This window comes from Choloepus didactylus, chromosome 8 (assembly GCF_015220235.1).
Source record: "Choloepus didactylus isolate mChoDid1 chromosome 8, mChoDid1.pri, whole genome shotgun sequence".
Classification (NCBI taxonomy): domain Eukaryota; kingdom Metazoa; phylum Chordata; class Mammalia; order Pilosa; family Megalonychidae; genus Choloepus; species Choloepus didactylus.
In genome coordinates this window covers 88531436-88559055 of record NC_051314.1, presented here as the reverse complement: position 1 = coordinate 88559055, position 27620 = coordinate 88531436, and the positions used below count along the sequence as shown (strand labels likewise).

The 27620-nt window shown below is 42.9% G+C and overlaps 1 protein-coding gene across 1 annotated transcript in view; it reads left to right on the top strand.

The window, feature by feature from the left end:
- The first annotated feature begins 661 nt into the window (after positions 1-661).
- The window catches only part of PFKM (phosphofructokinase, muscle), a 28053-nt gene continuing 1094 nt past the window's right edge, over positions 662-27620 (top strand). The window contains exons 1-20 of the mRNA XM_037845073.1: positions 662-727; positions 3905-3995; positions 12720-12793; positions 16178-16255; positions 17676-17865; positions 18127-18292; positions 18559-18603; positions 19044-19152; positions 19266-19361; positions 19614-19706; positions 20314-20439; positions 21603-21667; positions 22167-22230; positions 22963-23112; positions 23566-23636; positions 24000-24087; positions 24169-24321; positions 24842-25006; positions 26092-26153; positions 26396-26507. Of these exons, the coding sequence (XP_037701001.1) occupies positions 3911-3995; positions 12720-12793; positions 16178-16255; positions 17676-17865; positions 18127-18292; positions 18559-18603; positions 19044-19152; positions 19266-19361; positions 19614-19706; positions 20314-20439; positions 21603-21667; positions 22167-22230; positions 22963-23112; positions 23566-23636; positions 24000-24087; positions 24169-24321; positions 24842-25006; positions 26092-26153; positions 26396-26507 (1992 nt within the window). The 5' untranslated portion in view covers positions 662-727; positions 3905-3910. The remainder of the gene's footprint in view (positions 728-3904; positions 3996-12719; positions 12794-16177; positions 16256-17675; positions 17866-18126; positions 18293-18558; positions 18604-19043; positions 19153-19265; positions 19362-19613; positions 19707-20313; positions 20440-21602; positions 21668-22166; positions 22231-22962; positions 23113-23565; positions 23637-23999; positions 24088-24168; positions 24322-24841; positions 25007-26091; positions 26154-26395; positions 26508-27620) is intronic.

The window sequence follows — 27620 nt, the reverse complement described above, 5'->3', positions numbered from 1 at the left end:
TGGATCTTCTTCGTTGTGTAGCCCAACAGATACGGTTCCCTACCAGAATCTTGTAGCCTTTCCTCCTGTGGGTTTGAAAAGGAGCTCTCACTTCAGTAGTCTTGCCTCCTGGTACTCCTATCCCTAGCTTTTCTGTATCTTCTCTGAGGAAGGTGATAAAAATATAAAAGGAGTTTTTGTTGTCACTACTTTGAAAATACCAGTGTTCAATGCTCCTCAAAGGCAGAGATTCGATCTCATTTATCTTTTCCTCTCTCAGCACCTAATACAATACCCTGACACACAAACTCCCAGTAAATGTTCCGTGAGTGATAGAGTTGGGAGACGATAGATAGGATCAGAGGAGGAGGTTTTAGTATCAGTTGTTGAAGATGTTTGAATGCCGAGAGTCTCAGGGAGCCCTGGGCTAGGAGAAAGTTGTCTCTGCTGGAAACAAAGGGAAGCAACTAAAATAACTTCTGATTCCCAGGGAGCTGATGGCTCCCACTGAGCTGCTGCCATATCCGAACTGTGTTCTTAGGGGGAGGAGGAAGAGGAGGAGAAAGGAGAATGGGAGGAGGCGGAGTCTACTTGTCAGCATCTGCTAGTGGAGGTTAGGAAGCCTGTCCTCCTTCCCCCTCCCTGTCGCCTCCACCTGGCTCCTCCCCGTGTTCTCCAAGCTCCCTCCCCCTTCCCTCAAGGACAGTCTGCAAGAAGGGAGCTGCGGAGGAGAGCTCAAGACTAAAAGGCAAGTGGGGCCCTTGGGTAAAAGACCGAGGGGGATATCTGAGAGGGAGGTGCAATTTAAAGTGCCGAGAGGAGGCAGTGGGGAGAATTGAAAGGAGCAGAAGGAAAAAAGAGGTGTTGTGGCATTCAAAGCAAGAGCCGAGAAGGGGGATGGGTAGGGCAGTCGTGAAGAATCCTAGCCCCTCGACTAATCTCCCTCTGCTTGCTACACCCATCTCCATTTCCTGGGGATCTAGGATGGGGTGGTGCTTGGACACCATTGCCCTTGGCTCCCTGACCCCTACCCTGGCACCCACCCAATTCAAATCAGTGTACCAGTGATGCTGCCTCTCTGTTTATCCCTCCCCCAGTTTACGTACACGTGTGGGATTTTATCTATCAGTTTTGACATGTGTGTCTGTTTATTTCTACGTTTGTCGTTGGGAGTCTATAAAGGATGCCTGTATGTGAATCTGCATGTATTTTTGTGCCCTGTGCCTCTGGCACTGTCTTAGAGATGCAGGAAAAGAACACGAGCTGTTTTCTACAGGTCTGCACTTTCCTAACCTTCCCTTTATTATTGTAAATTCTTTTCCTCACTAAAGCCTCCAGGGATGGAGGATCTCATTGTGGGCTTCTACCCCCTGATGAGCTCCGAGAGTGAATGAGAAGAAAAACCTCAGCGGAGAGGGGATGAGCATATTCAGATATCTTATATTTTTCCTTTCCAAATTTTTACCTTTGTATTTGCCCCAGCCACTTAGTCTTTATTTCTTAATAAAGGCAGAAATTTGGATGACATTATATAATATTATAATTAAATAGGATAATGTCCATACCATGTGTGTTTGTCTGTGCTTATATTCCTTCCGCCATTTGTTACCATATGATTTCTTAAGTCCCGTTAGTATCTGTATGACTTACTAAAAATACAGAGAATATGGAGGTGTATCTGTATCTAAGCACACTTAAATTTTATTCTTATGTTTGTGTATACTTTGTGTTGTTGGTCAGTTCATTAATGTTTTCAGTAAGTATTTATTGAGCTCCAGTTGTGTACATAGATGCCAATTGGTTTTGATATGCTGTGGGAGAGTTTTAAAAAATGAACATGGTCCCTGCCCTTAAAGGAGTTTTCAGTCTAGTTAGAGAATATGAATTTGGCAGTCACCTAGTCCAGGGGTTGGCAAACTTTTTTTGTAAAAGGCTAGATAGCAAATATCTTAGTCTTTGCAGGCTAGACAGTCTCTGTTGCATTACTCTGCTCTGCTGTGGTAGCACAAAAGCGGCCATAAACAATTCATGAATGAATGTGAGTGGTTGTGTTCCATTAAAAGTTTTTGGACACTGTAATTTAAATTTCATATAGTCTCTATACGTCACAAAATAATTGCTTTTAAAATATTTTTTCAACCTTTTAAAAACATAAAAACATTTCTTAGCTTGCTACCCTGCAAAAAAAATGTGTGTAGTTTGCTGAGTTCTGATCTAGTCCAACCCTCTTTTCAATGCATAAGAAGCAATTAAAATGCCACGGAAAAGTTCCAGAGTATACATGGTTTGGGGAGGTTCCAAAAAGAAGCCCTCCTGGACCCATGGTAAGCAATGAAGGCTTAATAGGGGTGCACTAGTACTGGTCTTGAATGATGGAATGGGATTTGGATCTGTGGAAAGGGCCAGAGTGGCCTTCTGGACAAAGGATGCAGTATGCCCAGGCACAGAGTGGGAAGGAGCAAAGTAATGTTCAGGTAACAATGGAGAAGATAATTAATGGAGCAAGGGTTATAGCTATAGGTAAGAGGTAGATTGAGGAAGTTTTGTATGCCAAACCAAGGAGCTTAGATTTTATATGTCAAGCACTGTTTATATGTACTATGTCTGTGAATCTGTGTCTCTTTGTAACCCCTTGTGTGTTTGCGTGTGTATGTCTTCATGTGTGTCTCATTGCATGTATTTTATTGGCATGTATGTGAATTTGTATTTTATATGACCTATGTTCCTGTAAGCAGCTACTCTGATTTCACCTCATGTATGACAAAAGCAGGAGCTGTCCTTAAAGTCATCACCCCCTGTTCATATGAATTCTCTTTCCACTGAAGTCTCAGAGGTCTATGACCCTCCCATGGCATGTTATTTTGTATCTCTGATAGAGTGGAGAAGGGAAATACAGTGGAGAGAGACTACAATAGCTATTGGATAAGTAATTCAGGTGGAAAGAAGCAGTGAGGGTGGGAAAGAAGGATAGGAGAAGATAAAAAGAAGGGAGAATAATAGTGTTTGGTGATTGTTTTGGTTCTGAGGGTAAGGGAGCAGATAAATTTAAAAATAACAGGTTTTAGCCCACTGGGAAAGTGATGTTTCCATTGGTAATTTATGGATACAAAAGCATGTATTGTGTGTTCTTTTGAGAGAAATAAGCCCTAATGGCAAAAATATTATGTTCCCATGTCATTTGTACATATCTGTATATATAAGGCAGTGATTTTGTGTTATTCTCTCCATTTGATAATATGTAGTATGAGGGGCAAGGCCTAAAGACAGAGGATCAAGACGTGCTTTGGAGGCTGAGAGCCTAAGAGGGCTGGGAAGAGCCATAGAAAGACCCTAACTATTCCTGAGTCTGACTACATTAATGTGGCCAAGCTCTAATGTACCTTTATAACCTCAAACTCCAAGTTCCAACCGCAGTTCAATTCCATAGCACCCAACCCTAATCTTAACCACAACCCATGCTACCCTTGCTTTTCTGCTTCCATTTGCTGGTTTTCAGTCAGTGTCCCAAACCTCATCTGATTCCTACCTTCTGCAACAATAGTTCCCTTCATTAAAAGAGAAGAATCCTTGAGGCTAACAACTTTCCTCCTTCCGTTCTCGTTTCTGTTCAACCACCTTTCTTCCTGACCTTAGCTTATTCTCTAGGTAGACTCCAGTTGGGGTGAGAGAAATCAGGGAGGGATTAGTGAGGACTTGCGCAGTCTTGGGCTTGATTACTGTGACATTTCAGCTTGTCGTTCTGCAGGGGTGTGCCTTGCCTCTGGCTGAAGTACAAAGCTCCCAGGCTGCAAAGCCCAGACTCAGTGTAGTGGGAGAGCCTGACTCAGGTGGCTGTAGCCAGTCTAACAGAGCCATTTCAAAAGCTAGTAGCACCCTGATCTAGTTGTTTCTTAACTGACACTGACCATTCTCTTGAATTCTTGAGTGGATCATGACCCATGAAGAGCACCATGCAGCCAAAACCCTGGGGATCGGCAAAGCCATCGCCGTGTTAACCTCTGGTGGAGATGCCCAAGGTAAGGAGGAAAGCCTGCTGGGAGAGGCTGGAAGGTCTCCTGGAAATTTCTTGACTCCTGTAGCCTATAGGACAGAACTCTCTTCCAGTAGGTTCAACCTAGAATCCCGGGCTTTCCTAAAAGTCTGTCAGGTCTGAGACTCTAAGTGCATGTGGATATTTGTTCTACTTTTAGAACAAATCAACTCTTCATAGAACTACTTAACAGTTTTCTCTGAAGATTTGGGGCCATTTTGGTCCTCTGGTACCTAAACGAGTGGTGGTTTTGTGTGAGTGTGTGTGTGTGTGTTTGTTTGTTTGTTTTGAGCAACATTGGAAAGAAAGAGACAAAAGAGCTAAAATCATTGAGAAGGCAGAAGGTGGATTCACTTCAAGTACTTTGCAAATGATGGGAAAGGGAGGGGATCCAGAATTGGTATTTGATGGGCCCCAGCCAGATCTTCAGGTATTAACTCTGATATCTGTAGTGTTCCTGCAGTGACCAGGGTCTGGCACCTCTGTCGTGTAGCACTTTTCCTTCTACCAGCTACAGTTCTGCTTTGTTCCCTGTTTTCAGTGGCCTTCCCTCCCTTTCCATTCCTTTAGCCCTTGAACAAACAGGAGCAGCAGCAGTTCATCAGTACAGATCTATTGGAGGAAGGGGGTCAGAAAGCAAACCAGAGAGAGCCCTTCCCTCCACTGAGTCTAAGAAACCTGGGGTTCAGAATAATCAGGTGTATAGGAAAGTTGAAGTGTGATTTTCTCCCCCTTTTTCCTCCTTTGTTCTTCTTGTATATTCTAATGTATATGATGAAAAGGGGCAGGATTTCTGTGAAAGGAATACCAGAACATGGAGAGAGTAATGAGAAAAATAGAGACAGAGATTTCCACTAGTCTGTCCCCTCCCCTGGCTTTCCTAGACATTGTGCTCAGCACCTACATTGTATAGAGCCCTGTCATGTATGTTTTGAAGAAATTGTTGTTCCTTTGGGAACTCTCGGTTTAATGAGGAAAAATACTATATGTTACTAGAATTCTTTTATAAGGCACATAAATAAATTCATCAAGTGTGCATTAACCTAGTAGAAACCACTTATGTAATAAAATGAGAGGTCCTATTGGATTACTCAGAGAAAACGTCATGCTTTATGGAGAAGATAGATTTCAAGAAACTGAACACTTCATTCATGAAAAGTGCTTAAATCAATGTCTGGTATATAGTAATCAATCTATAAATGTATTATTAGTTAATTAAAAAGTGAATTATTGAACATCTACTGTGTGCCAAGCAGGATGATGAGCACTACGGATTCATCATTGGAAAGGTCAGATACTGTCCGTGTTCTTATGATAATTCTTATTGTAAATATATTTTTAAACTAATGCTTGTTTAATTATAATTGTGATAAGTGTCAGAATAGGAGAATGCTAGAATGAAGAAACTTAGGCACAGAGGGCTGAGATTAGGAACAGTGACCAGAACAGGAGTGCTGACCCCTCGTTGAGGTGAGACAGATTGCTGACCCAGCTCCTATAGCTTCTCTCTTCTCTCCTGGAAAGGATCCCATGCCAATACTGAGTTCCTCAGCATAAACACTATGAGTATTGGTCCTAAAACCTTGTGGGATTGCCTAGGAATTAGACTGTCAGATTAGGGGAAGGAAGAGCCTGCTAAAAATCCAAGTGAGGAACATGGTTATGAAATGATAAGGGAGAAGAGCTCTTTAGAAAGGGAAAAAAGAAGAAGAAGGAAAAAAAGCAGAGGATTTAACTTGGGTCTAAGAGCAGCAAAGCCCTTCCAGCTTCTGATCCTGAGTAACGAGACCCTCTTATCCTAAGGATGTCTATCCTCTGCCTTCTTTAAGAGAAGGATTGTCTTTCATGGAGGCAGAGATTATGGATATGTTGATTTCTGGAGGCTCAGTTGAGCCAAGCCTATGGGATTCTATGAGAGGCAGAGCATACCCAGGGAAATATCCCACTTTTGAATTCATATAAAATCATAGGAGCATGTCAGTGGTGACCAGGAGTGGTAGAGAATGAAATTCAAGGAGGCAAAGAGATAAAATGGGAACTCAAAATGCCCACCTGAAGGAGCAGCTCAAACACAGAAGTGACCTGACTAGAGAGAAGTTTGATGGGCCCTAGTTCTCCCAGGGAGAGAACACAGAGATGTTTTTTCCCTAGAGGCTCTGGATCACCTGGGCTAATGAGATTGGGCTCAGTCATTCCCTGGGCTCAACAAAGCTACTTATCCCAGACATCCTGAGCTCAGAAGCCAAGGACTCGGGGATGATGGACTAATTAGATATCAAATCCTAATTCTCTTTTCAGCCCAGGAATCGCCTCAACCCCCTAAACATGCCACATTTAGCCTTATGAAATTAAAATGTTCTACCGTTGAAAAGGACTTCGTCATCTGGTCTTGCCCCCTGTCTCCAGACAGGCAGTTCATTCCAATGCATGTTTGTCCTATTTTTAAAGGTTTGCAGAGACAGAGATTCTATTACCTGTCTGGATTGCCTCTCCTAGGGTTTATAATTTTCAATTGCATATCCATCAAAAAGTGCTATTCTAACAAACATTTATTCCTCACTTTGGAATCACATTAATTTTTAAAAATCTTATTCACAATTCAGTTAAGATGGAAAGAAACTTACAAACATTGTCTTTAAAAAAAATAGTGACTAAGTCATGTATTAGTTTTTTCTGTCTAATCATATAGAGGCCCATCGTCCATAGTTCTTCTTCCCAAAGCCTCTTCCTGACAAGGTGTAATTGGACACCCCAAACTATGTGCTTGTGATGTTCTCCAGAGTCCATCCTGGCTGTACCAGAATACCCCCCTGGATGATGTCTGTAATCTTATCCCTCGTCTTGCCTCTATTAAGCCAAGCAGCTGCTCATACCAGTTTATTTAGGGCAACATGAAACAGCTAAGGAGACCCTGGCCAGGACTGGCTTGGGGCCAGACTAAGCCAGTGAGGTTGGACAGGAAAGCCCAAAGAATTACTGGGACTCCCTAGCATAAGCTATCAGCATATCCCAGCTTGTGATTTCTAGGGAACCGAGGGTTCGAGACATAGCTAGTGGGAGACTAAAGGGTTCTGAAACTTGATTTCTAGTAAAGAGTTTCTAGTAAAACTCTTAGAATCCAATTTATCTCTAGAGGTTGGTGGGGTTGAGGTAAGAAGAAAGCAAAGGGAGGAGGGAAGAGAAAGGATCTTTTCTGGTGGGATTTTCTTATGTCCAACAGATTTGGATATACTCTATTATTGTTATGTTTTATATTAAAAAAACTTTTTGAGCAGCTTGTTTTTCTTAACTTTATTTTTCCCCCATATTTACTCAGCTTGGGAGCAGGAAACAAAGTTCCAACTTATACATTTCAGAAGAAGGTTTTTTCTTTATTTCCTAAGATTATAAATTCATTCTCCAGAACTCCAGGTATCCATTAGAGAATCCCATGGGCCTTGAGTCAGGATGGAAAACCAGCAAACAAACAATAGTTTCATATCTTCTGATCTTATTGAGTTGACTTTATTCATATCTTTCCTGAAGCATTGGTGGCTTTGCACTGACTCTGACTTTGTTATTTTCATAAACGTCGGCTTTTCCTGAAGCTTCTGAGAAGCCTCCTCCCTTCACTGATTTTCAGATTTTTGTTCCCACTTTTTGAAACTGTCGCCTTTTGGCTTCCAAGATACTGTTAAGCTCTGGTTCTCCTCATGTCTTTTCTTGCTACTCCCTATTAGTTTCCTTCATGGAACCCCTTTTCCTCTGCCTGTCTGTCCTTTCAATGTTGGTTTTCCTTAAGGTTCTAGTCCTTGCCCTTTTCCCTTCTATTCTACAGATTCTCTCAAGACAGTCTCTTCCTAATGTCTCATGAGAACTTCAAACTCAACATGTCCATATATGAACATATCAGCCCCACCCCTACCTTCCTAAATTGAAACCTGCCTTTGATTGGTTAATGGCACCACATTTTTACCCTTTGCCTAAGTCAGTCATGGGGGATTTCCTTCTTCCTTTCCAAAACTTGAAATCTAATCATCATCTTGCCAGTTAGATGTAAGTCTTTTTGCTTCTGTCCCCCAAGTGTCTCCTGTCTCATATCTGTTTTATCCCAAATGCCACTCTCCCGGTCCAGGCCCTCGTGTTTTCTTGTCTAGGCTTCCAGATAGCCTCCTGGTCCTAAAGTCACTTCTTTCAATCTGTCCTCTGCCATAGTGATCTTTCTGATATGCAGATTCATCACATTCTTCTACTCTGAAAATTCTTAAAGATTCTCCATTGTCTACAGCATTTTTTTTCCTGGGTCACAGACCCCTTTATGATCAAGTGAAAGCCGTAGACCTTTTCCCAAGGGAAATGCGCATGCCCATGAAATTTTTATATGGTTTCACGAGGTTCACACATTCCCTGAAACCAGTCATCTCAGATCCCAATCAAACCCTGGCCTACAGAATAAAAGCCAACCTTCTTCACTTGGCATACTAGGCCCTTTATCATGTGCTACCTGTCTAGCCTCATTGCTCACCATGTCCTGTCTTACATTTTATTCTTTATAATATTGAATTACCTGTGTTTTTTTTTTTTTATGTACAAAAAAAACCATATTTATTTCCTTATGTATATGAGAAACTTTTTGTTCTGACACTGTTCTTTTTCTAAAGAATTTGGGTGAAATCCACTGCAATTTTTTCTCTGTGTGTATACACACACACGCACACACACACATAAAAATTCTGTTTTACCGAGATACATTTGCATACCATATAGTCATCCACAGCGTACAATCACCTGTTTACAGTACTGTCATATAGTTGTGCATTCATCACCACAATCAATTTTTCAGCGTTTTCCTTAGTCCAAAAAAAATAAAAAATAAGAATAAAAATAAGAGGAAAAAAGAATACACAAAGCACTCCATCCCCCCCATCCCACCCTATTTTTCATTTAATTTTTGTCCCATTTTTCTACTCATCTTTCCATACACTGGATAAAGGGAGTATGAGCCACAAGGTTTTCACAATTACACAGTCACACTATGTAAGCTACATAGTTATACAATCATCTTCAAGAATCAAGGCTACTGAGTTGCAGTTCAATAGTTGCAGGTTTTTCCTTGTAGCTATTCCAATACACTAAAAACAAAAAAGAAATATCTGTAATAGTGCATAAGAATAACCTCCAGAGTGACCTCTCGACTCCATTTGAAATCTCTCAGTCATTGAAACTGTATTTTGTTTCATTTCTCTTCCTCCTTTTGGTCAAGAAGACTTTCTCAATCTCACGATGCCAGGTCAAGGCTCATCCCTGGGATTCGTGTCTCACATTTCCAGGGAGATTCACACCCCCGGGTGTCATGTTCCACGTGGGGGGCGGGGGGAGCAATAGTGAGTTCACTTGCCAAGTGGGCTTAGAGAGAGAGCCCACATCTGAACAACAAAGAAGTTCTCTGGGAAGACTCTTAGGCACAATTTAGGTAGGCTTAGTCTCTCCTTTGCAGTAACAAGCTTCATAAGGGCAAGCCCCAAGATCGAGGGCTTGGCCAACTAAATTGGTAGCCCTCAGTGTTTATGAGAATATCAGTAATAATCCAGGTGGGGAAGTCCAACATTTCCGCATTTTTCCCCAGTTCCTCAGGGGGTCCCTGAAAATACATTTTTAGTCTCTACCCAAATTACTTTGGGATGTATCGGGATTTCACACTAACATGTACAAACCTACCAGATCTCACTTCCTATTCGAAGTTCAATGTAATTATGGTGTTTGAATAAACTGACCATATAAGTTAAATTATTTAGTGTGCTACAGAAAATATAATCCTGCATTCAAAAAACATCTCTTCCCTTGGTCTCATACAGAAGTGGAAGTTTTATAACAAAGTCGATATCATCCTTTACCCTTTGGCCTGATTTGCTTTAGTCTTAACCAGATCTGCTTCATTCATATCTCTAATTGAAGTTTGAACTCTTTTTCAGCTTTTTTAGTTAGTTGCTATATGAGATAATACTGACATTAATAGCTGCCAAGCTCCAGCTCTGAGTTTCAGGTGTCAGCACAGATACCCAAAGTTCCAGAGACCGACCTGGTTATACTCAAAGAGCTCAGCATCTCAGAATTTAGAGATAACCATTACAACTCAGGAATAGATGTGACCTCTTTAAGAGCTTACAATCTAGGGACCGTTAAAACAAGTGTTCCCCTGATAAGCTGTGCTCTAAATTCAATTCTCAGAGTTTATGCTTTATAGTTAGTCCATATTAGTGAGGTGTTACAATGTTTGTCTTTTCATTTCTGGCGTACTTCACTCAAAATGCTGTCCTCAAGATCTATTCACCTAGTTGTGTGTCTCACAGCTTCATTCCTTCTTACATACACCTTATTGTATGCATACACCTGTGGTTATTCCTTGACCCTTGCCTGTATCTGTGCTACTCCCACTGCCTAGAACTCTCTCCCCAAAATTGTCTACCTGGCAAAAATGTTTAAAAGGAAATTGTCCTGTAAGTCCCAGGACAAATGCTGTCTTTTCTCTATAACCTTCCCTGACTTCCTCCTGGCAGGCTTAGATGTTCCTTCTCCTTGTTCCCATTGCCCTTTGTACATATCTCCTTTATGGGGGTCAGTATATTATATTGTAATTCCTCACGTCTTGAGGACCATTACCAAGCCCTTTATTTTAATATCCCTGATGCCTAGCATAGTGCCAGGAACATGTCAGGTGTTCAGTAAGTATGTGTACAGTGAGTGAGTAGATCTTCATTTTAATTTGGAGCTTACAGCCAAGTGATAGCAACCTTTGTTAGCCTGCAAGAAAAAAAAAGACATCTGGTCTTGTTGATTCCATCCCATTCCAGGTAGCTTTGGATTATGCAATATTTTGTGATGGTTTCTTTAGTCTAGTGCTTGCTGGTATGTAGTATTTCTTCAGGCAGGTCAAGGACTATATTACAGTTCTCCAGAGAAACAATCAACAGGATATATGTATTAAGAGATTTAAGATGAGGAAACTGGCTCACATGACAGCGGGGGCTGGCAGGTCCCAACTCCATAGAGTAGGCTGTAAACTGGAAACTGATAAAAGTAGTGTTGAAGTCCTTAATCTGAATTCCCCAGGGGAATTCTGATCTCTGATACCCTTAGTTCTGGCTTTTAAAGCTTCCAACTGATTGGATGAGGAGATTATCTACATTGCTGAGGACAAGCTCCTTTGTTGATTGTAGATGCAATCAACTGATTGTAGATGCAAATCACTTCTAGGAAATACCTTCACAATAACAAGCAGGCCAGTGCTTGACCAAACAACTGGACACCATAACCTAGCCAAGTTTACGCATGGAATTAACCATCACAAGGACTGTGCAAATAGATTATGTATTTAAGCAAAAATATATACTGGGATATTTGAGGGTGGGTGCTAAAACAAGAAGTTGACCCATCATGGCTGTAAGATTCCTTGAGCATCACCATGAGCCCCTCTGTACATTACAAAGTAGGACATTCAGGAACAACTCCCATTTTTTACCAATGAAGGCATTCTTAGCACATTATACGTAGCATTACTTCTACTACTAAGATGTTTTGTTTACAGCTCCTACTGTGTGTTGTGACAGGTTAGCTTCTCCACAAATTTCTTATCATTGAGCAGCAACTAGGACAGGGCGAAAAAGGGAAAAGTCTCTCCTCTCTATTTTAGTCCTATTTTTTTCTCCCAGTGGAAGCAGAAGGAGAACAATTTACAGCCATAATTTATTGTGCCTCAATTTGGAGGTGAGTTTTTAAGTGCCTTATACATATTTTATATACAGGGCCACAGGAGGAGATCAGCACGTATTTATTGACTAATAGAGTGAATGCCTGGAGAAGGCAGTGGGAAAAGAGAGTCCTTACCGATTCTGCTTAGACACTTGGTCACAACCTCTTCTGGGGGTCAGAGAAACTCAACTATGTGGCACATAATGGAACCTATACCAACTCAAATGCACTAAAAAGTTGTGTGTGTGTGTGTGTGCACGCGCACGTGAATACTGAGAGAATCTGCCAGCCAGTAATGGACATACTTGTGAACAGATTCTGACTTTCTGACTGGTCAAGGCACTGAGCTGCAGAGAGTCATGTCATTGTTTTGAAAAGTGTGTCAAAACTGGATGCCTAGATTCAATGCAAAAGGCAGGGAAAAACTTAGTGCAGTCATTGGGATTAGGAGGGTATAGCATGGAGGTTAAGAAGTGTTGACTTTGGCGTTTTAAGACTTGGATTCAAATGTGAGCTTTCTAAGAGTATTAGCTCTGTGACCTTGACCTCTTTGAACTTCAGTTTCCAAAATTGTAAAATGGAAGCAAACTCCAGGGTTATGGATAAGATTCAAGGAAATGATATTTAATAAGCACTTAGCACAGAATCTGACCTCACAATAAGTATTCCAGAAAGTGCTTGCTTATTGCTCTTGTTATTATTATTCCCCAGATTCCCCTGGCAAGGAAAGGTTTTAGGAAAAGCAGGGTTTGGGGGTGGGGGCTGGACAGGGCATCCAGCTGGATTTGAGCTCCCTTAATGTTAAGGACAGTAATTAAGGGTGGGGAGGCCAGAAGACTTGGACAAGAGGAGTATTCTAGATTCAGAGAAAAGCCTAAGCAAAGTACTGCCATGTATCTTTAGCTGGATGTGGCCTCTGTAGATTCCAGGGTTGCTTTTTTTAGGAGTAACTTCTCCCTGGCTTCTTCCCTCCTCTTTACAGGAATGAATGCTGCTGTCAGGGCTGTGGTTCGAGTTGGTATCTTTACCGGTGCCCGTGTCTTCTTTGTCCATGAGGTTGGTTCTATACTTTGCTCCTCTTCATTCTTTTTCTGTTGTCTGCCTAGTCTCACCACCACCCCCCCGACCCCCAACCACACACACTTTTTCTTCCCTTACTTACTTCCCAGTTCACTGTGTGATTTGCCTTGGCTTCTTATCTCCATGAGTCATTCCTCCTCACTCTGAGCTCCAATAATGATGCTGGGACCTAGGGACCTGCAAACTCAGTATTCACGCTGCCTGTTCAGTTTAAAGGAAGAAATAAGTCTCTGTCTTCCCTCCATCTCCTCAAAAACAGAGGAAGTGAAATGGATTAGTATTTGACAGCAAATTTAGTATATCCAGGAATACAGCCCTAGAAAGAAAGAATGTCACTATATTTCTGTAGTTTGTCTAACTTTCTGAATTTCTAACTCCTCTTTGGCCTCCTTTTTCTCAGTTTCCTCTCTTGCTTTCCCCACTCTTCTTTCTGTAAAGTCTCTCTGTTTCTCTTCTCAAATTTTATTCTCTTATATTATCATCACATTTCTCTCCCTCCCTTCTTTAGTGCCTCTAATATCCTGTTCTCTCTTTCCTCTGTTGTTCTCAGGACCATCTGTTATCTTGTTCCCCTGGGAAATCTATTAGAAGAAATAGGATGAGCCAAAAATAAGAGGAATTAAAATTAAATATTTAAGAAGGGAGATTAAATATCAAGATCGGAAGAAACTAGTAACAGGGTATTGAAAAAGAATCAGTATCTCCTTCCTTGGACTGTGTTAAATGTGATGATCTCATTAGCCATTAGGGAAATGCAAATCACAACCACGATGAGATACCACATCAAACCCATAAGGATGGCTATTATTAAAAAAAACAGAATAAGTGTTGGGGAGAATGCAGAGAAATTAGAACTCGAGTACATTGTTGGTAAGAACATAAAATGGTTCAGCCACTGTGGAAAGCAATATGACAGTGCATCAAAAACTTAAATATAGAAATACCATTTGACCTGGCAATCCTACTTCTAGGTTTAAACCCAAAGAAAATGAAAACAGATTGTAAACACTTGTACATACATGTTTATAGCAACATCATTCACAATAGCTAAAAAGCTGGAAACAACCCAAGTGTCCATCGGCAAATGAATGGATAACCAAAATGTGGTACATACACACATTGGAATATTATTTGGCAATATTTAGAAAAAATGAAGTTCGGAGTCATGCTGCAACATGGAAGAATCTTGAAAACGTTATGCTCAGTGAAATAAACAAGCCACATAATGATAAACATTGTATGCTATCACTTACAGGAGATAACTAAAAATAGCAAATTTGCAGAGATAGCAGGTAAGAGGTTACCAGACAAGGGGGAGAATGGAAGAAGAAGGGAAGGGGGAGTGTTTGTAAAGAAAAAAAAAATTTTTTTTAAATTTAAAAATAAATATAACTCTCCAACCATTAAAAATGAGGATTTTGATTTATGTTTGGTGAAATGAAAATACATACAGGATATATTAAGTGAAAAAAAAAAAAGTGATGGTCTCATAAACATCCAGGAATCAATAATGGGAGAACGTGACTTGATTCTCAGAGAACCTCTTGCCAGAGATCCTATCTTTTTTTTAAAAAATTTTTATTGTGGTAAGATATAGATACCATTTCCTATATTAACCATTTCAGGTATACAGTTCATTGGCATTAATTACATTCACAGTGTTGTGCTACTAACACCAGCATCCATTACCAAAATTTTTCCATCACCCCAAAAAGAAACTTGGGACCCATTAAGCATTAAGTCCCCATCCCCCTCCCTCTCCACCCCCTCTACCCTGTCTCTATGAATTTACATATTCTAGTTATTTCACATAAGTGATTTAATACAATATTTGTCCTATTGTGTCTGGCTTATTTCACTCACATGATGTTTTTAAGGTTGTAGCATGTATCAGAACTTCGTTCCTTTTTATAGGTGAATAATACTCCACTGTAGGTATATACCACATTTTGTTTATGCATTAATCTGTTGATAGACACTTGAGATGCATCCACCTTTTTGCTATTGTAAGTAATGCTGCTATGAACACTGGTGTACAGATTTCTGTATGAGTCCCTGCTTTCAATTCTTTTGGGCATATACCTAGAAGTATATTGCTGGGTCATATGATAATTCTATATTTAACTTATTGAGGAACCGCTGAAGTGTTTTCCACAGTGGCTCCACCGTTTTATATTACCACCAACAATGTGTTAGGGTTCCTGTTCCTCTATATCCTTGCCAACATGTATTTTCCATTTTTTAAAATAATAGACATTCTAGTGGGTATAAAGTAGTATGTCATTGTGGTTTTGATTTGCATTTGCTAATCATGTTGGGCATCAAATCTTTTCATGGGCTTATTTTCATATGCTTACTGGTCATTTATATATCTTCTTTGGAGAAACGTCTGTTCAAGTCCTTGACTCATTTTTTTTTTATATTCATTTTATTGAGATATATTCACATACCATGCAGTCATACAAAACAAATTGTACATTTGATTGTTCACAGTACCATTACATAGTTGTACATTCATCACCAAAATCAATCCCTGACACCTTCATTACCACACGCACAAAAGTAACAAGAATAATAATTAAAGTGAAAAAGAGCAATTAAAGTAAAAAAGAACACTGGGTGCCTTTGTCTGTTTGTTTGTTTCCTTCCCCCATTTTTCTACTCATCCATCCGTAAACTAGACAAAGGGGAGTGTGGTCCTTATGGCTTTCCCAATCCCATTGTCACCCCTCATAAGCTACATTTTTATACAATCGTCTTCAAGATTCATGGGTTCTGCGTTGTAGTTTGATAGTTTCAGGTATCTACCGCCAGCTACCCCCAATTCATTAGAACCTAAAAAGGGTTGTCTATATTGTGAGTAAGAGTGCCCACCAGAGTGACCTCTTGGCTCCTTTTGGAATCTCTCTGCCACTGAAGCTTATTTCATTTCCTTTCATTTCCTCCTTTTGGTCAAGAAGATGTTCTCCATCCCACGATGCTGGGTCTGCATTCCTCCCCAGGAGTCATATTCCACGTTGCCAGGGATATTCACTCCCCTGGGTTTGACTCATTTTTTAATTGAGTTGTTTTTTTTTGTTGTTGTTGATTTGTAGGAGTTCTTTATATTTCTGGATATTAAACCCTTATCAGATTTATGGGTTCTAAATATTTTCTCCCATTCTGTAGGGTTGTCTTTTCACTTTCTTGATAACGTCCTTGGATGCACAAAAGTCTTTTAATTTTTATTTTGTTGCTCATGCTTTTGCTATAAAATCTAAGAATCCATTGCCCAATACAAGGTTCCAAGGATCCCATCTTAATCATGGGTGTTAAGGTGGGAAGCCTAGCAGAAGCTGAATGGGTATAATGTTCCCACAGGGTTATCAAGGCCTGGTGGATGGTGGAGATAACATCAGGGAAGCCACCTGGGAGAGTGTTTCGATGATGCTTCAGCTGGTATGTCCCAGAGAACTCCTATCCTATATCCTGTCCTTATTTTGCCCCATTCTGGTTTAGACTCATGATCTCCCAAATTCCCTACCGTGTGGTTTGCGGTGAAGGATTCAGTGACAAGAAAGGAACTATGTTTGCCCTTTACTTTTTGCATTTGAAAGCATAGCCCTGGTTTCAGGGTAGGGAGGGCAGTTGGAAGGAGTGATCACAGGATGGTGCCCAAGACGGTTTGCTCTTTATAGAAAGGTCATAGACAAGACTTCAGGAACTGGCATGTAAGCAGGTCCTACTCTGGGGTCACGGGGAAGGTCTAGCCCTGAAAATAACCATACCAGAAGACTGGAATCAGAGCCAGCCTTCATGTGATGGGGATGAGGTGACCTGAAACCAGACCATTTAGGGGAGGAATGAATGAAGGCAGCCTTTTAGCATTTCAAAAATCCTAAAAATATCCTGACCATACCAACAGCCCTTTTTGCTACTTCTTTCAAGTCATTCTAGGCTCCTTCTAATATATGTCCATTGTGGGCCAGCCCAGTAGAAACATACCCACTTGCTGATTTACTTAAAAATCTACAAACTGCATTTGTATCCACATTCTTCACCTCAATCCCCCCAAAATCTATGGAAGGAAATGTGCACAGCTTTTTTATGCCTAGTAAAGGCTCTGCATAGGCAATGGTGTCTGGCATAAATATTCCGAGAATGAGCCAGGATATCCCAAATTCATGGATGAAACTTAGATGACTTATGCAAACCCCAAGTATACTTACCTCTCTTAAGGGTTTCTATAAGCCCCTTGGAATTTAAGGCTTTCTGTTCCCAGAACTGTTTTTCTGTGAATATCTGGATATTGTGGCTCCTTTCACAAGACCATAGATCCCAAGGAGCAAAGGGGGAAAGAATTGGTGGTGCCTGGTTATCATTAGAAACCACAGTGTGTTTGAGAAGGAAAAAATACTACCAAGCACACTGGGAAGAAATCCTAGTAATAATTTGGACACAGTCCAATAATACTAGGCCACTGGGGAGAATTTCCAAAGACTGAAGTCACTGCTACTTTTTCTGACACTTCTAAGAAGATATGAAAGATGAAGATTATTCTGGAAGCCAACAGATATGTATATATTTCCTTGTTCTCTTTAAGGATAATCACTTTGATGACAGAGCCTTCAGTGAAATGGTTTGGATCTTAGCAGTCTTTTAAGCGGTGTAGCAGAAGGTGGGAATGATCCCATGATGTGTCTGCTGGCATCATGTCCCTTTCCTTTGGAAGGAAGAAATGTCTCTTAAGGATGTTGGGGAAGCTCCTAGGGAGCCACATGGTTAGGTCAGCCCATTACAGTGTTGGAATAGGGGCATAGCATGTTGAGCTCAAATTTGGCTGTGTCATCTGGGACTGACTTCTACCTCTTCCCCAAAGGGAGGCACAGTGATTGGAAGTGCCCGGTGCAAGGACTTTCGCGAGCGAGAGGGACGACTCCAAGCTGCCCTCAACCTGGTGAAGCGCGGGATCACCAACCTGTGTGTCATTGGGGGTGATGGCAGCCTCACTGGGGCTGACACCTTCCGTTCTGAGTGGAGTGACTTGTTGAGTGAACTCCAGAAAGCGGGTGAGGCATTGTTCATATCAGTATTGCTCATTGGTGCATGCATGTGTGCATTCATAGTGCACACACACACACACACACACACACAGACAATCCTTACCTCCCCTTGGAGAAAGATACTACCCAGACACAAATAGGCATTCTTTGCCCTCCCTTGTGACCTCCTTTTTACCTGGGCTACAGTTTCTTCTCTCTTCAGTAATCTGCTCTGTAGGCATGCCAGGTACCTCACTCAGTGGCTTCTGGTTTGCTTCCCATCATTAGGTAAGATCACAGCTGAGGAAGTTAAGAATTCCAGCTACCTGAACATTGTGGGCCTGGTTGGCTCTATTGACAATGACTTCTGTGGCACCGATATGACCATTGGCACTGACTCTGCCCTGCACCGGATCATAGAGATTGTAGATGCCATCACAACCACTGCTCAGAGGTAAGGGGGCTTAAGGTGTGTGGAATGTCGGAGGATGGAAGGATGGAAAGGTAGCAGCTTATTCTAGGGTAATCCTAGAGGATTCCAGTTTAGTCCAATCCTCTCCTCTTCCCTTTTTTCCTTTCTCTCCTTACTCTGCTTGATTACATCCCTCCCTGGACACCTTTTACTGCTATGTTTTCCCAGGCTAGCTTAATTGACCTAGATGCTTGGTCTTGACCATAAGGACACTTGAACTGTGTAAGTCCTTTGTCAATCTCTTGCAGCCACCAGAGGACATTTGTGTTAGAAGTGATGGGCCGGCACTGTGGGTAAGAACCCTATCCTGACTCATTTATTCCACGGACCCAGCAATAGTCCTCTCCTCTTTCCAGAGTCCAAAGAGATCTTTTGGTGGTAGCAGATCTGACAGTGTCCATGCTCCTTTTGGTGCTGTCCCTTTTCCCTGTTTCCACTCCACCTCCCTCTCATATGTCCATGTGCTGGTATATACATGCACAGGCACTCACATGATGTAAAAGAACAGACAGTGCTCTGAGATTGGGAGCCACTGAGGCAGGATGAATAGAAGGTGCTTTTCAGGGCCAGAATCTCATGGCGAAGCCCTGGTGTTCTTATCCTACCCCAAGAACAAAATGGTGGATCCCTAGACCTTTCACCAACCATGGGGACTAGAGGAACTTGTTAGATATGGGTGAGGCTCTTTGTGGAGGGTTAGCTCCTAGCATGATGCTTCTGGCTCTCATCTCAGATACCTGGCCCTTGTTACCTCTCTCTCCTGTGGGGCCGACTGGGTTTTTATTCCTGAATGTCCACCAGATGATGACTGGGAGGAACACCTTTGCCGTCGGCTCACTGAGGTACTGGCACTTTTTTCTGCCCTTAAGAAAACCTTTCACCATGTGCCCCTTATCATTCATTTCCCATTTATCAGTTTCATTCTACTGACCATTTTTCCCTTGTTCTTGACCAGACAAGGACCCGTGGTTCTCGTCTCAACATCATCATTGTGGCTGAGGGTGCAATCGATAGGAATGGGAAACCAATCACCTCGGAAGACATCAAGAATGTTAGTATGAATGAAACCACAGAGGCCTTAGACCCCAAGCCTACCCCAGCCCCATTCCCTGTGATTTCTAAGCCTCCTAATATCGTATTTCTCCACAGTTCTTCTGCACATCCTCTCCTCCTGGTTTTCTTCCACCCAGGAATCATTACAAGCAAAGAGGCTAAGCCATCCATGGTTAATCTAAGTCCCTGCTTGTCTTTTCTCCCCTTGACTCTGCGTTTGTCTTCTCTCTGTCTCTCGTGATCCCTTTAGCTGGTGGTAAAGCGTCTGGGATATGACACCCGGGTCACTGTCTTGGGGCATGTGCAGCGGGGTGGGACGCCGTCAGCTTTTGACCGAATCCTGGTAAGTCATAGGCCTCTGTGGCCCTCATGCCCTAGAACTCTCCATCTTGCTGTCTGCCCCCTGCAGGACTGCACTTTAACAGGTCAACTGGTTATGCTGCCCCTCCACCAGCCTCTGCCCTGCTTTGATCCTTGACCCATTCCTATATTCAAGAGTTTTTTTCTTTTGGTAAAATGATGGAAACTATACTATTCCTTAATAATGAGGTCCAATATCTTAGAGCTCTGAGCATCAGTGACGTTGTTAAGACCTAACCTCAGACACTCAGTTTGAACTCTTTTATCCTGTTTTCATTGGAAGAAAGAAGCAATATCTTTTCTTGTTTTATCAATAAGAAGAGAATATTACTAAGTCACAGTAATCCCCTAAATTATAGTGAATATGTTTTTCTGGAACCAAGCAGAATCCTTGGGGTTCTGAGGAGGTGTCATCAAGCTTTAGATGAAATGTGGGTGGGGAAGAAAGCCCAGTAAGTTCTTGGCTGCTGTCCTTAAATGTGGAACTCAACCCTGTGATTTGGAAAGGGCCTTAAATGCCCTGGCTTTCTAGGCCATGTGAAGTTGGGAAGGTCTGAGCCAGGCTGTATTTGTTCCTTGGGCTTCTGTAGGGCAGCAGGATGGGTGTGGAAGCAGTGATGGCACTTTTAGAAGGGACCCCAGACACCCCAGCCTGTGTGGTGAGCCTCTCGGGTAACCAGGCAGTGCGACTGCCCCTCATGGAGTGTGTCCAAGTGGTAAGTACTGATCCCAAACCCCCTTCCTTAAAGCCCCAAGCCCTAGCCTCTGAGCTGGAGCTCATGGGACATGAGACCAACTTCTAAGGCCACTGGGACAGGAGCAGATGAAAAGGCAATATGGAATAGTGAGAGATATATAGAGAAAGAACACAGTGGGCTTTGCATAGGATCTGTAACCTCTAACTAAATCTCAGTTCTCTTGTCCGTAAAATGTTCCTTAAGGAGATGGGAGACTCTACATCCTCCTAGTAATGAGACCCAATATCTCATAATATCCAACCTCAAACCCTCAGTTTTAACCCCCTTATCATGTCTTACTTGGAAGATAAATACAATAGCCTTCCTAACTTTATTAAAAGTGGGGGAATATTACTAAGGTCTGGTTAGGTAGCTTGTGTCTCCATGATTCCTACATTGAACATGTTTTTCTGAACCAAAATGATTACTAACAGTCACCTTGAGGGCTATTATAAAGATTGGAGAGACTATATATAAAGGGTCTGATGCAGTTCCTGGAAAATTTTGAGTGCTCAGGAAATGGTGGCTATTTTATAGAGGAATCAGTCCTTTGATATGACAGAGCAAACCTTGTGGCAGGGAGCCAGGGCGTCTGGCCTGATTCTCAGGGCTGGTGTGAGTGCTCGCCGTCTCCTGCCCTGCTTTTCTCTGAGACTCAGGAGTCCCAAAATCCAACATCCAAGGCAAGCTCCAGCCCTGGTGGGAACTGTATTTCTAAGAGCCCAGAAGCTACCGCATTGACTCTCAGAGCAGAAATCAGTGGTTGGAAGCACATTTTAGAAATCAGTCTTTCTTCCTAACTGGGTTATCTGTAGAATATTCTTCATTTTCTGAGTAGTTTAGAGACTACTTTGCAGTTAGGAACCTGGGTGTGGAATGAAGAAAAATACTGTGAGCCTTCCTCCAATCTGCCCATTATTCAAATATAGCATTGTCAGCAGTTTTCTTTCACTGCTCGTTATTCAGAAAATTAAGGAAACACAAAGATGCTTCTGTGGAAGTTTGGAGGACATAGAAATCTGGGGGCAGGATGGGCGGGATCCAGTCACAAGTCCAAAGAGAGGCAGATTCTGACCTTGGGATGGAAAGCCAGCTGCATCTCCTGCTCTGGAGTTGTGACTGTTGCTCTGCTCCTTCCTCAGACCAAAGATGTGACCAAGGCCATGAGTGAGAAGAAATTTGATGAAGCCCTGAAGCTAAGAGGCCGGTAAGGAGATGACTGAAAAGCTCGCCTGCTACAGAAAGCAGATGCCAGAATGAAGCCCAAAGTCTATACAGCTACAGACCCAAAATATAACCTTTACCTCTTCCTCTCCAGATTGTTTCTGCAACAGTTTCTGTCCCCTAAAGTTAGTTATAAAGTGACCAGAAAGCTCAGTTCATCCTAGGAATGATTTCCCTGGGATCATCAGCCTTTTATTCTCTGTTACAGCTTTATGGGAACCCTAGCTAGATTATGTTTGTCTAGGCAAGGGTCATTCCCCTGTGATGCTGAGCACAGTGTATGGTGGATGGGTTCTTAGGGCTTGTTTGATGAATTAGTGTCCTTTTGTAGTCCCTGCCCAAATCCCTGCTATGCCCCGGCTATGCCTTCAGAAGTTTGACCTATGGATATTGACACTGAGAGGAAAACTTCAGACCAGTATCCCCATGTCTCCTGGCCATGGGGTCTGGCCTGAAGACTCCTTTCTCTGTACTTTTTATAGGAGCTTCATGAACAACTGGGAAGTATATAAGCTTCTAGCTCATGTCCGACCCCCAGTGGCTAAGGTATGGCAACTTGTCCTCTCCCTTTGGTTCCCTCCCTCCCTCCCTCAATCTCCTTTATGAAGTACTACCCCCAATCCATATAACTATCCTTTGCCCCCACTACAATCTTCAATGCTGGGTCCCTAACCCTACTAAGATAATTTTTTCTTAACCACCCTAGATACCAGCCTCATGTTCTTAGTCTCTCATGGATGTTTCTAACCCAAGACCTGTGTCCATTTCAGGGCTGGTGAGGCAAAATAGCATGGAAAGAATGGGAAAGAGGGCTTATACATTTTTTTCCTCTGGGAATAATCACATCTAAGTGTATTTAAGCCACCTCTTCCATTAGAGTATGGTTCTCAATATTTAGTATATATCAGAGTCATCTGAGTTGCTTATTGAACATGCAGATTCTGATTCAGCTCTGGGGTAGGGGCCAGGAATAATAAGTTTAACAAGCCCCCCAGGTGAATTCTGATACAGGCAGTCCAAGGATAACACTTTGGAAACGATTTCTCTGGAAGGTCTCTACATTATATAATGATGATTTCTGGGATCAGGGACAGCAGCAATATTTATTGATCTGTAGTAAAGAATGTTGCTTCTACTATGAGGTAGCAAACTGTGCAGGCATCCCCTGGGAGAGGGTGTGTATCGTCAGAGGCAGATGTCCTTGACCCAGGACAGTAAGGGACTCTGCATTCTGCTTTCCTTACTGGTCTCCTGTCCCTCTCTGCTTCCTCCCTACAGACTGGTTCACGTACAGTGGCTGTGATGAATGTGGGTGCCCCAGCTGCAGGCATGAATGCTGCTGTCCGCTCCACTGTGAGGATTGGCGTCATCCAGGGCAACCGAATGCTGGTTGTGCATGATGGCTTCGAGGGCCTAGCCAAGGGTCAGGTATGGGGAATAAAAAGGAAGGAGGGCACATATTCTGGGACCAAGGAGCAGTCATGGGGAGGTTAAGTGTAGCAGGGTGACCTGTCCATTCTCTTTTCTTCCCCAGTTCCTCACTACCTCCCTCTCCTCAGGGCCCGGGCATAGTAGATATTTAATTTTAGGGCAGTAGGAATAGGCAGAAGCCACTGGGATGAAGCTTTTGAATGCAAACAATGCATCTTCTTCAGTGCTCTATTCCAATGCTTAGCACAGTCACTGGCCTAAGTATGTGCTTATTATTTGTGAATGAGCAACAAGGATGGAAGGAGATGGAGAAAAGCAGATGCCTGAGGTTCAGTGTTCCAACCAAGGGGCATCAAGAGGTGGGGGCAGAATTCAAGAAGTGACATCAGTCCCACAGAGACCTCCTGGTGCTTTAGCCCTGAGGCAGACCGGTGTGACCTTTCCCTGCAGGTTGAGGAAGCTGGCTGGAGCTATGTTGGGGGCTGGACTGGGCAAGGTGGTTCTAAACTTGGAACTAAAAGGTAAGTGGCATTACAGGAGTGCCTCTTCCCCATCACCCTATAAAAGTGTTTCTTGAAATATGGGCATCAACTCATTAGATCAGGGTTTGTTTCTGCCACCCACTGTCATCTGTGTCCTCCACCCCCAAGCTCACAGATGCCCCAGAGAGGGCAGACATACTCATCCAAACATCTTTTAGCATCTCAGGCCATTTAAAGCCGCCTATGTGTGTGTGTCTGTCCTGTGGACGGGGGTGAGAGGGTGGGGTAGGAAAGTGGGCACAAGTCAAGAAATTATGAACAAAGTGCCTTCCGACTTGAGCTTTTCTCTTCCTCAGTTTTGCTGTCTCTTCCCCAAATCTGGCTTCTGTCCCCCCAAACTAGGACTCTACCCAGGAAGAGCTTCGAGCAGATCAGTGCCAACATAACTAAGTTTAACATTCAGGGCCTTGTCATCATTGGGGGCTTTGAGGTGAGTGCTCCCCACCATTTCTTCCTCTCCCCGCCACCTTCCCTCTCTCTCCATTCAGTGTCCCTGCTGCTTTCTTCGCAGGCTTACACAGGGGGCCTAGAACTGATGGAGGGCAGGAAGCAGTTTGATGAACTCTGTATCCCATTTGTGGTCATTCCTGCTACGGTCTCCAACAACGTCCCTGGCTCAGACTTCAGCATTGGGGCTGACACAGCACTCAATACCATCTGCACGGTGAGAGCACCCCTCTCCCCACCACCACCACTTTTCATCCCCTTTGACCAGGATTATAATCCCAGGACAGAGTGTGGTCCTGGGAGCAAGAAGGAAAGAGAGCTACTCTTTTGTACTAACCAAGTGGCAAATGTGTAATGCTTCAATCCCAGGCATTTATACAGATTTTACTTAACCATACCTATGGTGTTTAGTCTCTTCAACTTGTGAGTCCTTTAACCTAGGAATACATCAGTATTCTTTAAAGATTTTTGTTTGTTTGTTTTTTAACCTTTCTGAGGTCATACAGCCTAATTTCCCTGTTCTGAGCAACAGAAAAGGTAAACACAACTTTCTTCCCAGGGACAAGTTCCACAGTGTGGTTGGAAAATATGCCTGTTGGCTCTGAATGCAAGATGTCTAGGGCCCAGCCAGCCTGGGGGGAATATAGTTCCTGAGTTGAGTTAATGACAAGGACCAGCGAAATGATAAGAATCCAACCTTGACCTGTCTTTCTAACCATGACCAACCGTCTTTGCAGACCTGTGATCGCATCAAGCAGTCAGCAGCAGGCACCAAGCGTCGGGTGTTTATCATTGAGACTATGGGCGGCTACTGTGGTTACCTGGCCACCATGGCAGGACTGGCAGCTGGGGCCGATGCTGCCTACATTTTTGAAGAGCCCTTCACCATCCGAGACCTACAGGTAGAAACTACCCAGAGCTTGTTGGTTAGCTCGCCCCTGCCCCTGTCTGTCCACACTCTCCCCACACTGGCCTGAGCTATGTCATAGCTCAAGAGGAGGGCTGAGTTGATTGGTCTATGGAGTCCTACTAGGAGTCTACAAAAAGAGCAGTCAGGCATTCTCCTGTGTTACCTTACGTAACAACCACAGCACCTCTTGTTTGAGCATTCATTTCAAGCTAGATGGCATACTGCTAATCCTTTTGCATGCATTTTTGCATTGTATCTCCACAACAGACATGCAAGAGAGATGTTATGTCATCTTTTGTATTACAGACGAGAAAGGTTTAGAAAAACTAAAAAGCTTTTCTATATACCTAAGTCAGTAGTTGGGTTAGCTAATTGAGAAAGTTGGTGATCTTCACTACCATCATGCCACCCCACCAGATTTCCCTTGCTTCCAAAGCTGGACTCTCTTCATTCCATTTTTGAGGGAGTGGGGCTCAGGGGTGGGGTTCTGACTCCTATTTCACAGAAAGACCATCCAAGCCTTATTTTTTAAAATTCCAGTTCACTGGAGGAGAAAAGGAGCCAGAAAGTAGTGGGGCAGCAGGCTGCAAGGGAAATCCCTATTTAAGAATCCAGCCACCCAGAATGGAGGGTAGGAGTCTTCCTCCTTCACCCTCAATTCAAAGTCCAAAAGAAGGAACATGTTCCTTCCAGATGAACGTCTGCTGTACATACAAGCAACCCATTTAAAGATGGCACTGTGAACAGGCTGACCTCTGAGGGAAATGGAAACCCCTGGAAAGGGAGATTGGAGGGGAGTGGTTAGGGGGAGAAAACTGACAACCAACAGTTTCTACAGCTGTTGCTGACTCTCCCTCTTCAGGTTGTGCCTGTCTCATGTGACCTCTTGGTTCGAATTTCAGTCTGCCCTGAACTTCTGAAAGGGATTAGGCACTGTTGAGGCCAGGATTATAAACAATTCTCTTCCACATCCCTCTCCCCTCCTGGAAAGGCCTGGTGTGGAAGGAGAGAGAGTTATGCACTTGTTCATCTTTATCTACTCCCAGCTAGGCTTAGGGTTTACTGTTTCATTTTCAGGCGAATGTTGACCATCTGGTGCAAAAGATGAAAACAACTGTGAAAAGGGGCTTGGTATTAAGGTACCTTATCCACTGTTTGTTCCTAAGTGAAGAAAAAAGATAGTCAGACTTTGGCCCTAATCCACAGAATGGATCTATGATTGGGACACCCCAGGACTCTGTAGATACAAAGGGAGTGGGGAGGCCTATCCCTTGGACCCCAGAGGAGATAGAAATGGAAGAACAGAGCTCACAAAGGCAGGAGGGAGGTGGAGAGATGGCGAGATGACTGAAGTCACAGGCTTTTGGTTTCCTCCTGGCAGGAATGAGAAGTGCAATGAGAACTATACCACTGACTTCATTTTCAACCTGTACTCTGAGGAGGGTAAGGGCATCTTCGATAGCAGGAAGAATGTGCTTGGCCACATGCAACAGGTAGGGAAGACATACCCCAATCAGGCCCTTTATCAGATGGCCATAACCCTGAATAGCCATTGAGGTTCCCACTGGTCTTTTCCAGTCTGCTGGTGGCTATCAATGCCGTGGAGAATGGGCCTGCAATCTCTTATAGCTGTAGAATCAAAACATCTTCATCCTGGTCTATCCTCTTCAGTTAAAGCAGAGTTTCTCAGTCTCAGCACTACTGACATTTTTGGGCTGGATAATTCTTGTGGAGAGTTGTTCCGTGCATTGTAGGATGGTTTAGCAGCATTCTTGGACTTTGCTCACTAGATGCTAGTAGGACCTCTCCAGTGTGACAACTAAAAATGTCATCTCCAGTTGAGAACCACTGATTTAGATGAAGAAAATGAGGCCCAGAGAGAAGAAATAAATTTTTCAGGGCCACTCATCAAGCTTGGGTCTGAGCCAGAATGAGCCTAGTCCAGTGCTCTTTCCCCTGCACCATGCTGCCTTTCATAAGAAACCTGTCGAATGAATACAGGCACCTTGCTGGTATTGGGCTCCATCTCCACAAACTGGGGTTTCAAGGAGAAAGGAATCTCTTTCTACTGTTTCACACTCAACTTCCACCCAAGGTAGACATCAGTCACAGATGGTACTAGTGGTATGAGGCCCTCCTCCATCCCAAATGTCCCCAGCTGATGCCTCTTAAGCATTGACTTTTCCCTACTTGCAAATGAATTCCCAATATCTCAGTTTAAATGAGCTTAGCAGCCCTTGCAGGAATGAAGTATTATTGGATAAAGTGTTAACTATTTTCTGCTTTTCCTTCCTTCCCACTTCCCCACTATGTTCTCTTAGTTCAGAGAACATCTGGATGATGTTTTATATTATTCTGAGGTGTTACCAAGAGCAGCCAGATTGGGCCACAAGGAATACTTCTGCTGATAGATGCTGCGAGGCTGAAAAGAGTCAGGAACTGTCTGTGTGACCAGTAAAACTAAAAATGAATGAACAGGATCTGGCAGCTCTAGAGCTAAGAGAGGGAATTGTGGGACTGATTATCCCTTTACTTCAACTATTAGTTACTCTTACTACCAGGCAAATGGTCACATCTGCTGGGCCAGCTCCCCTTGCTTTCTGGCA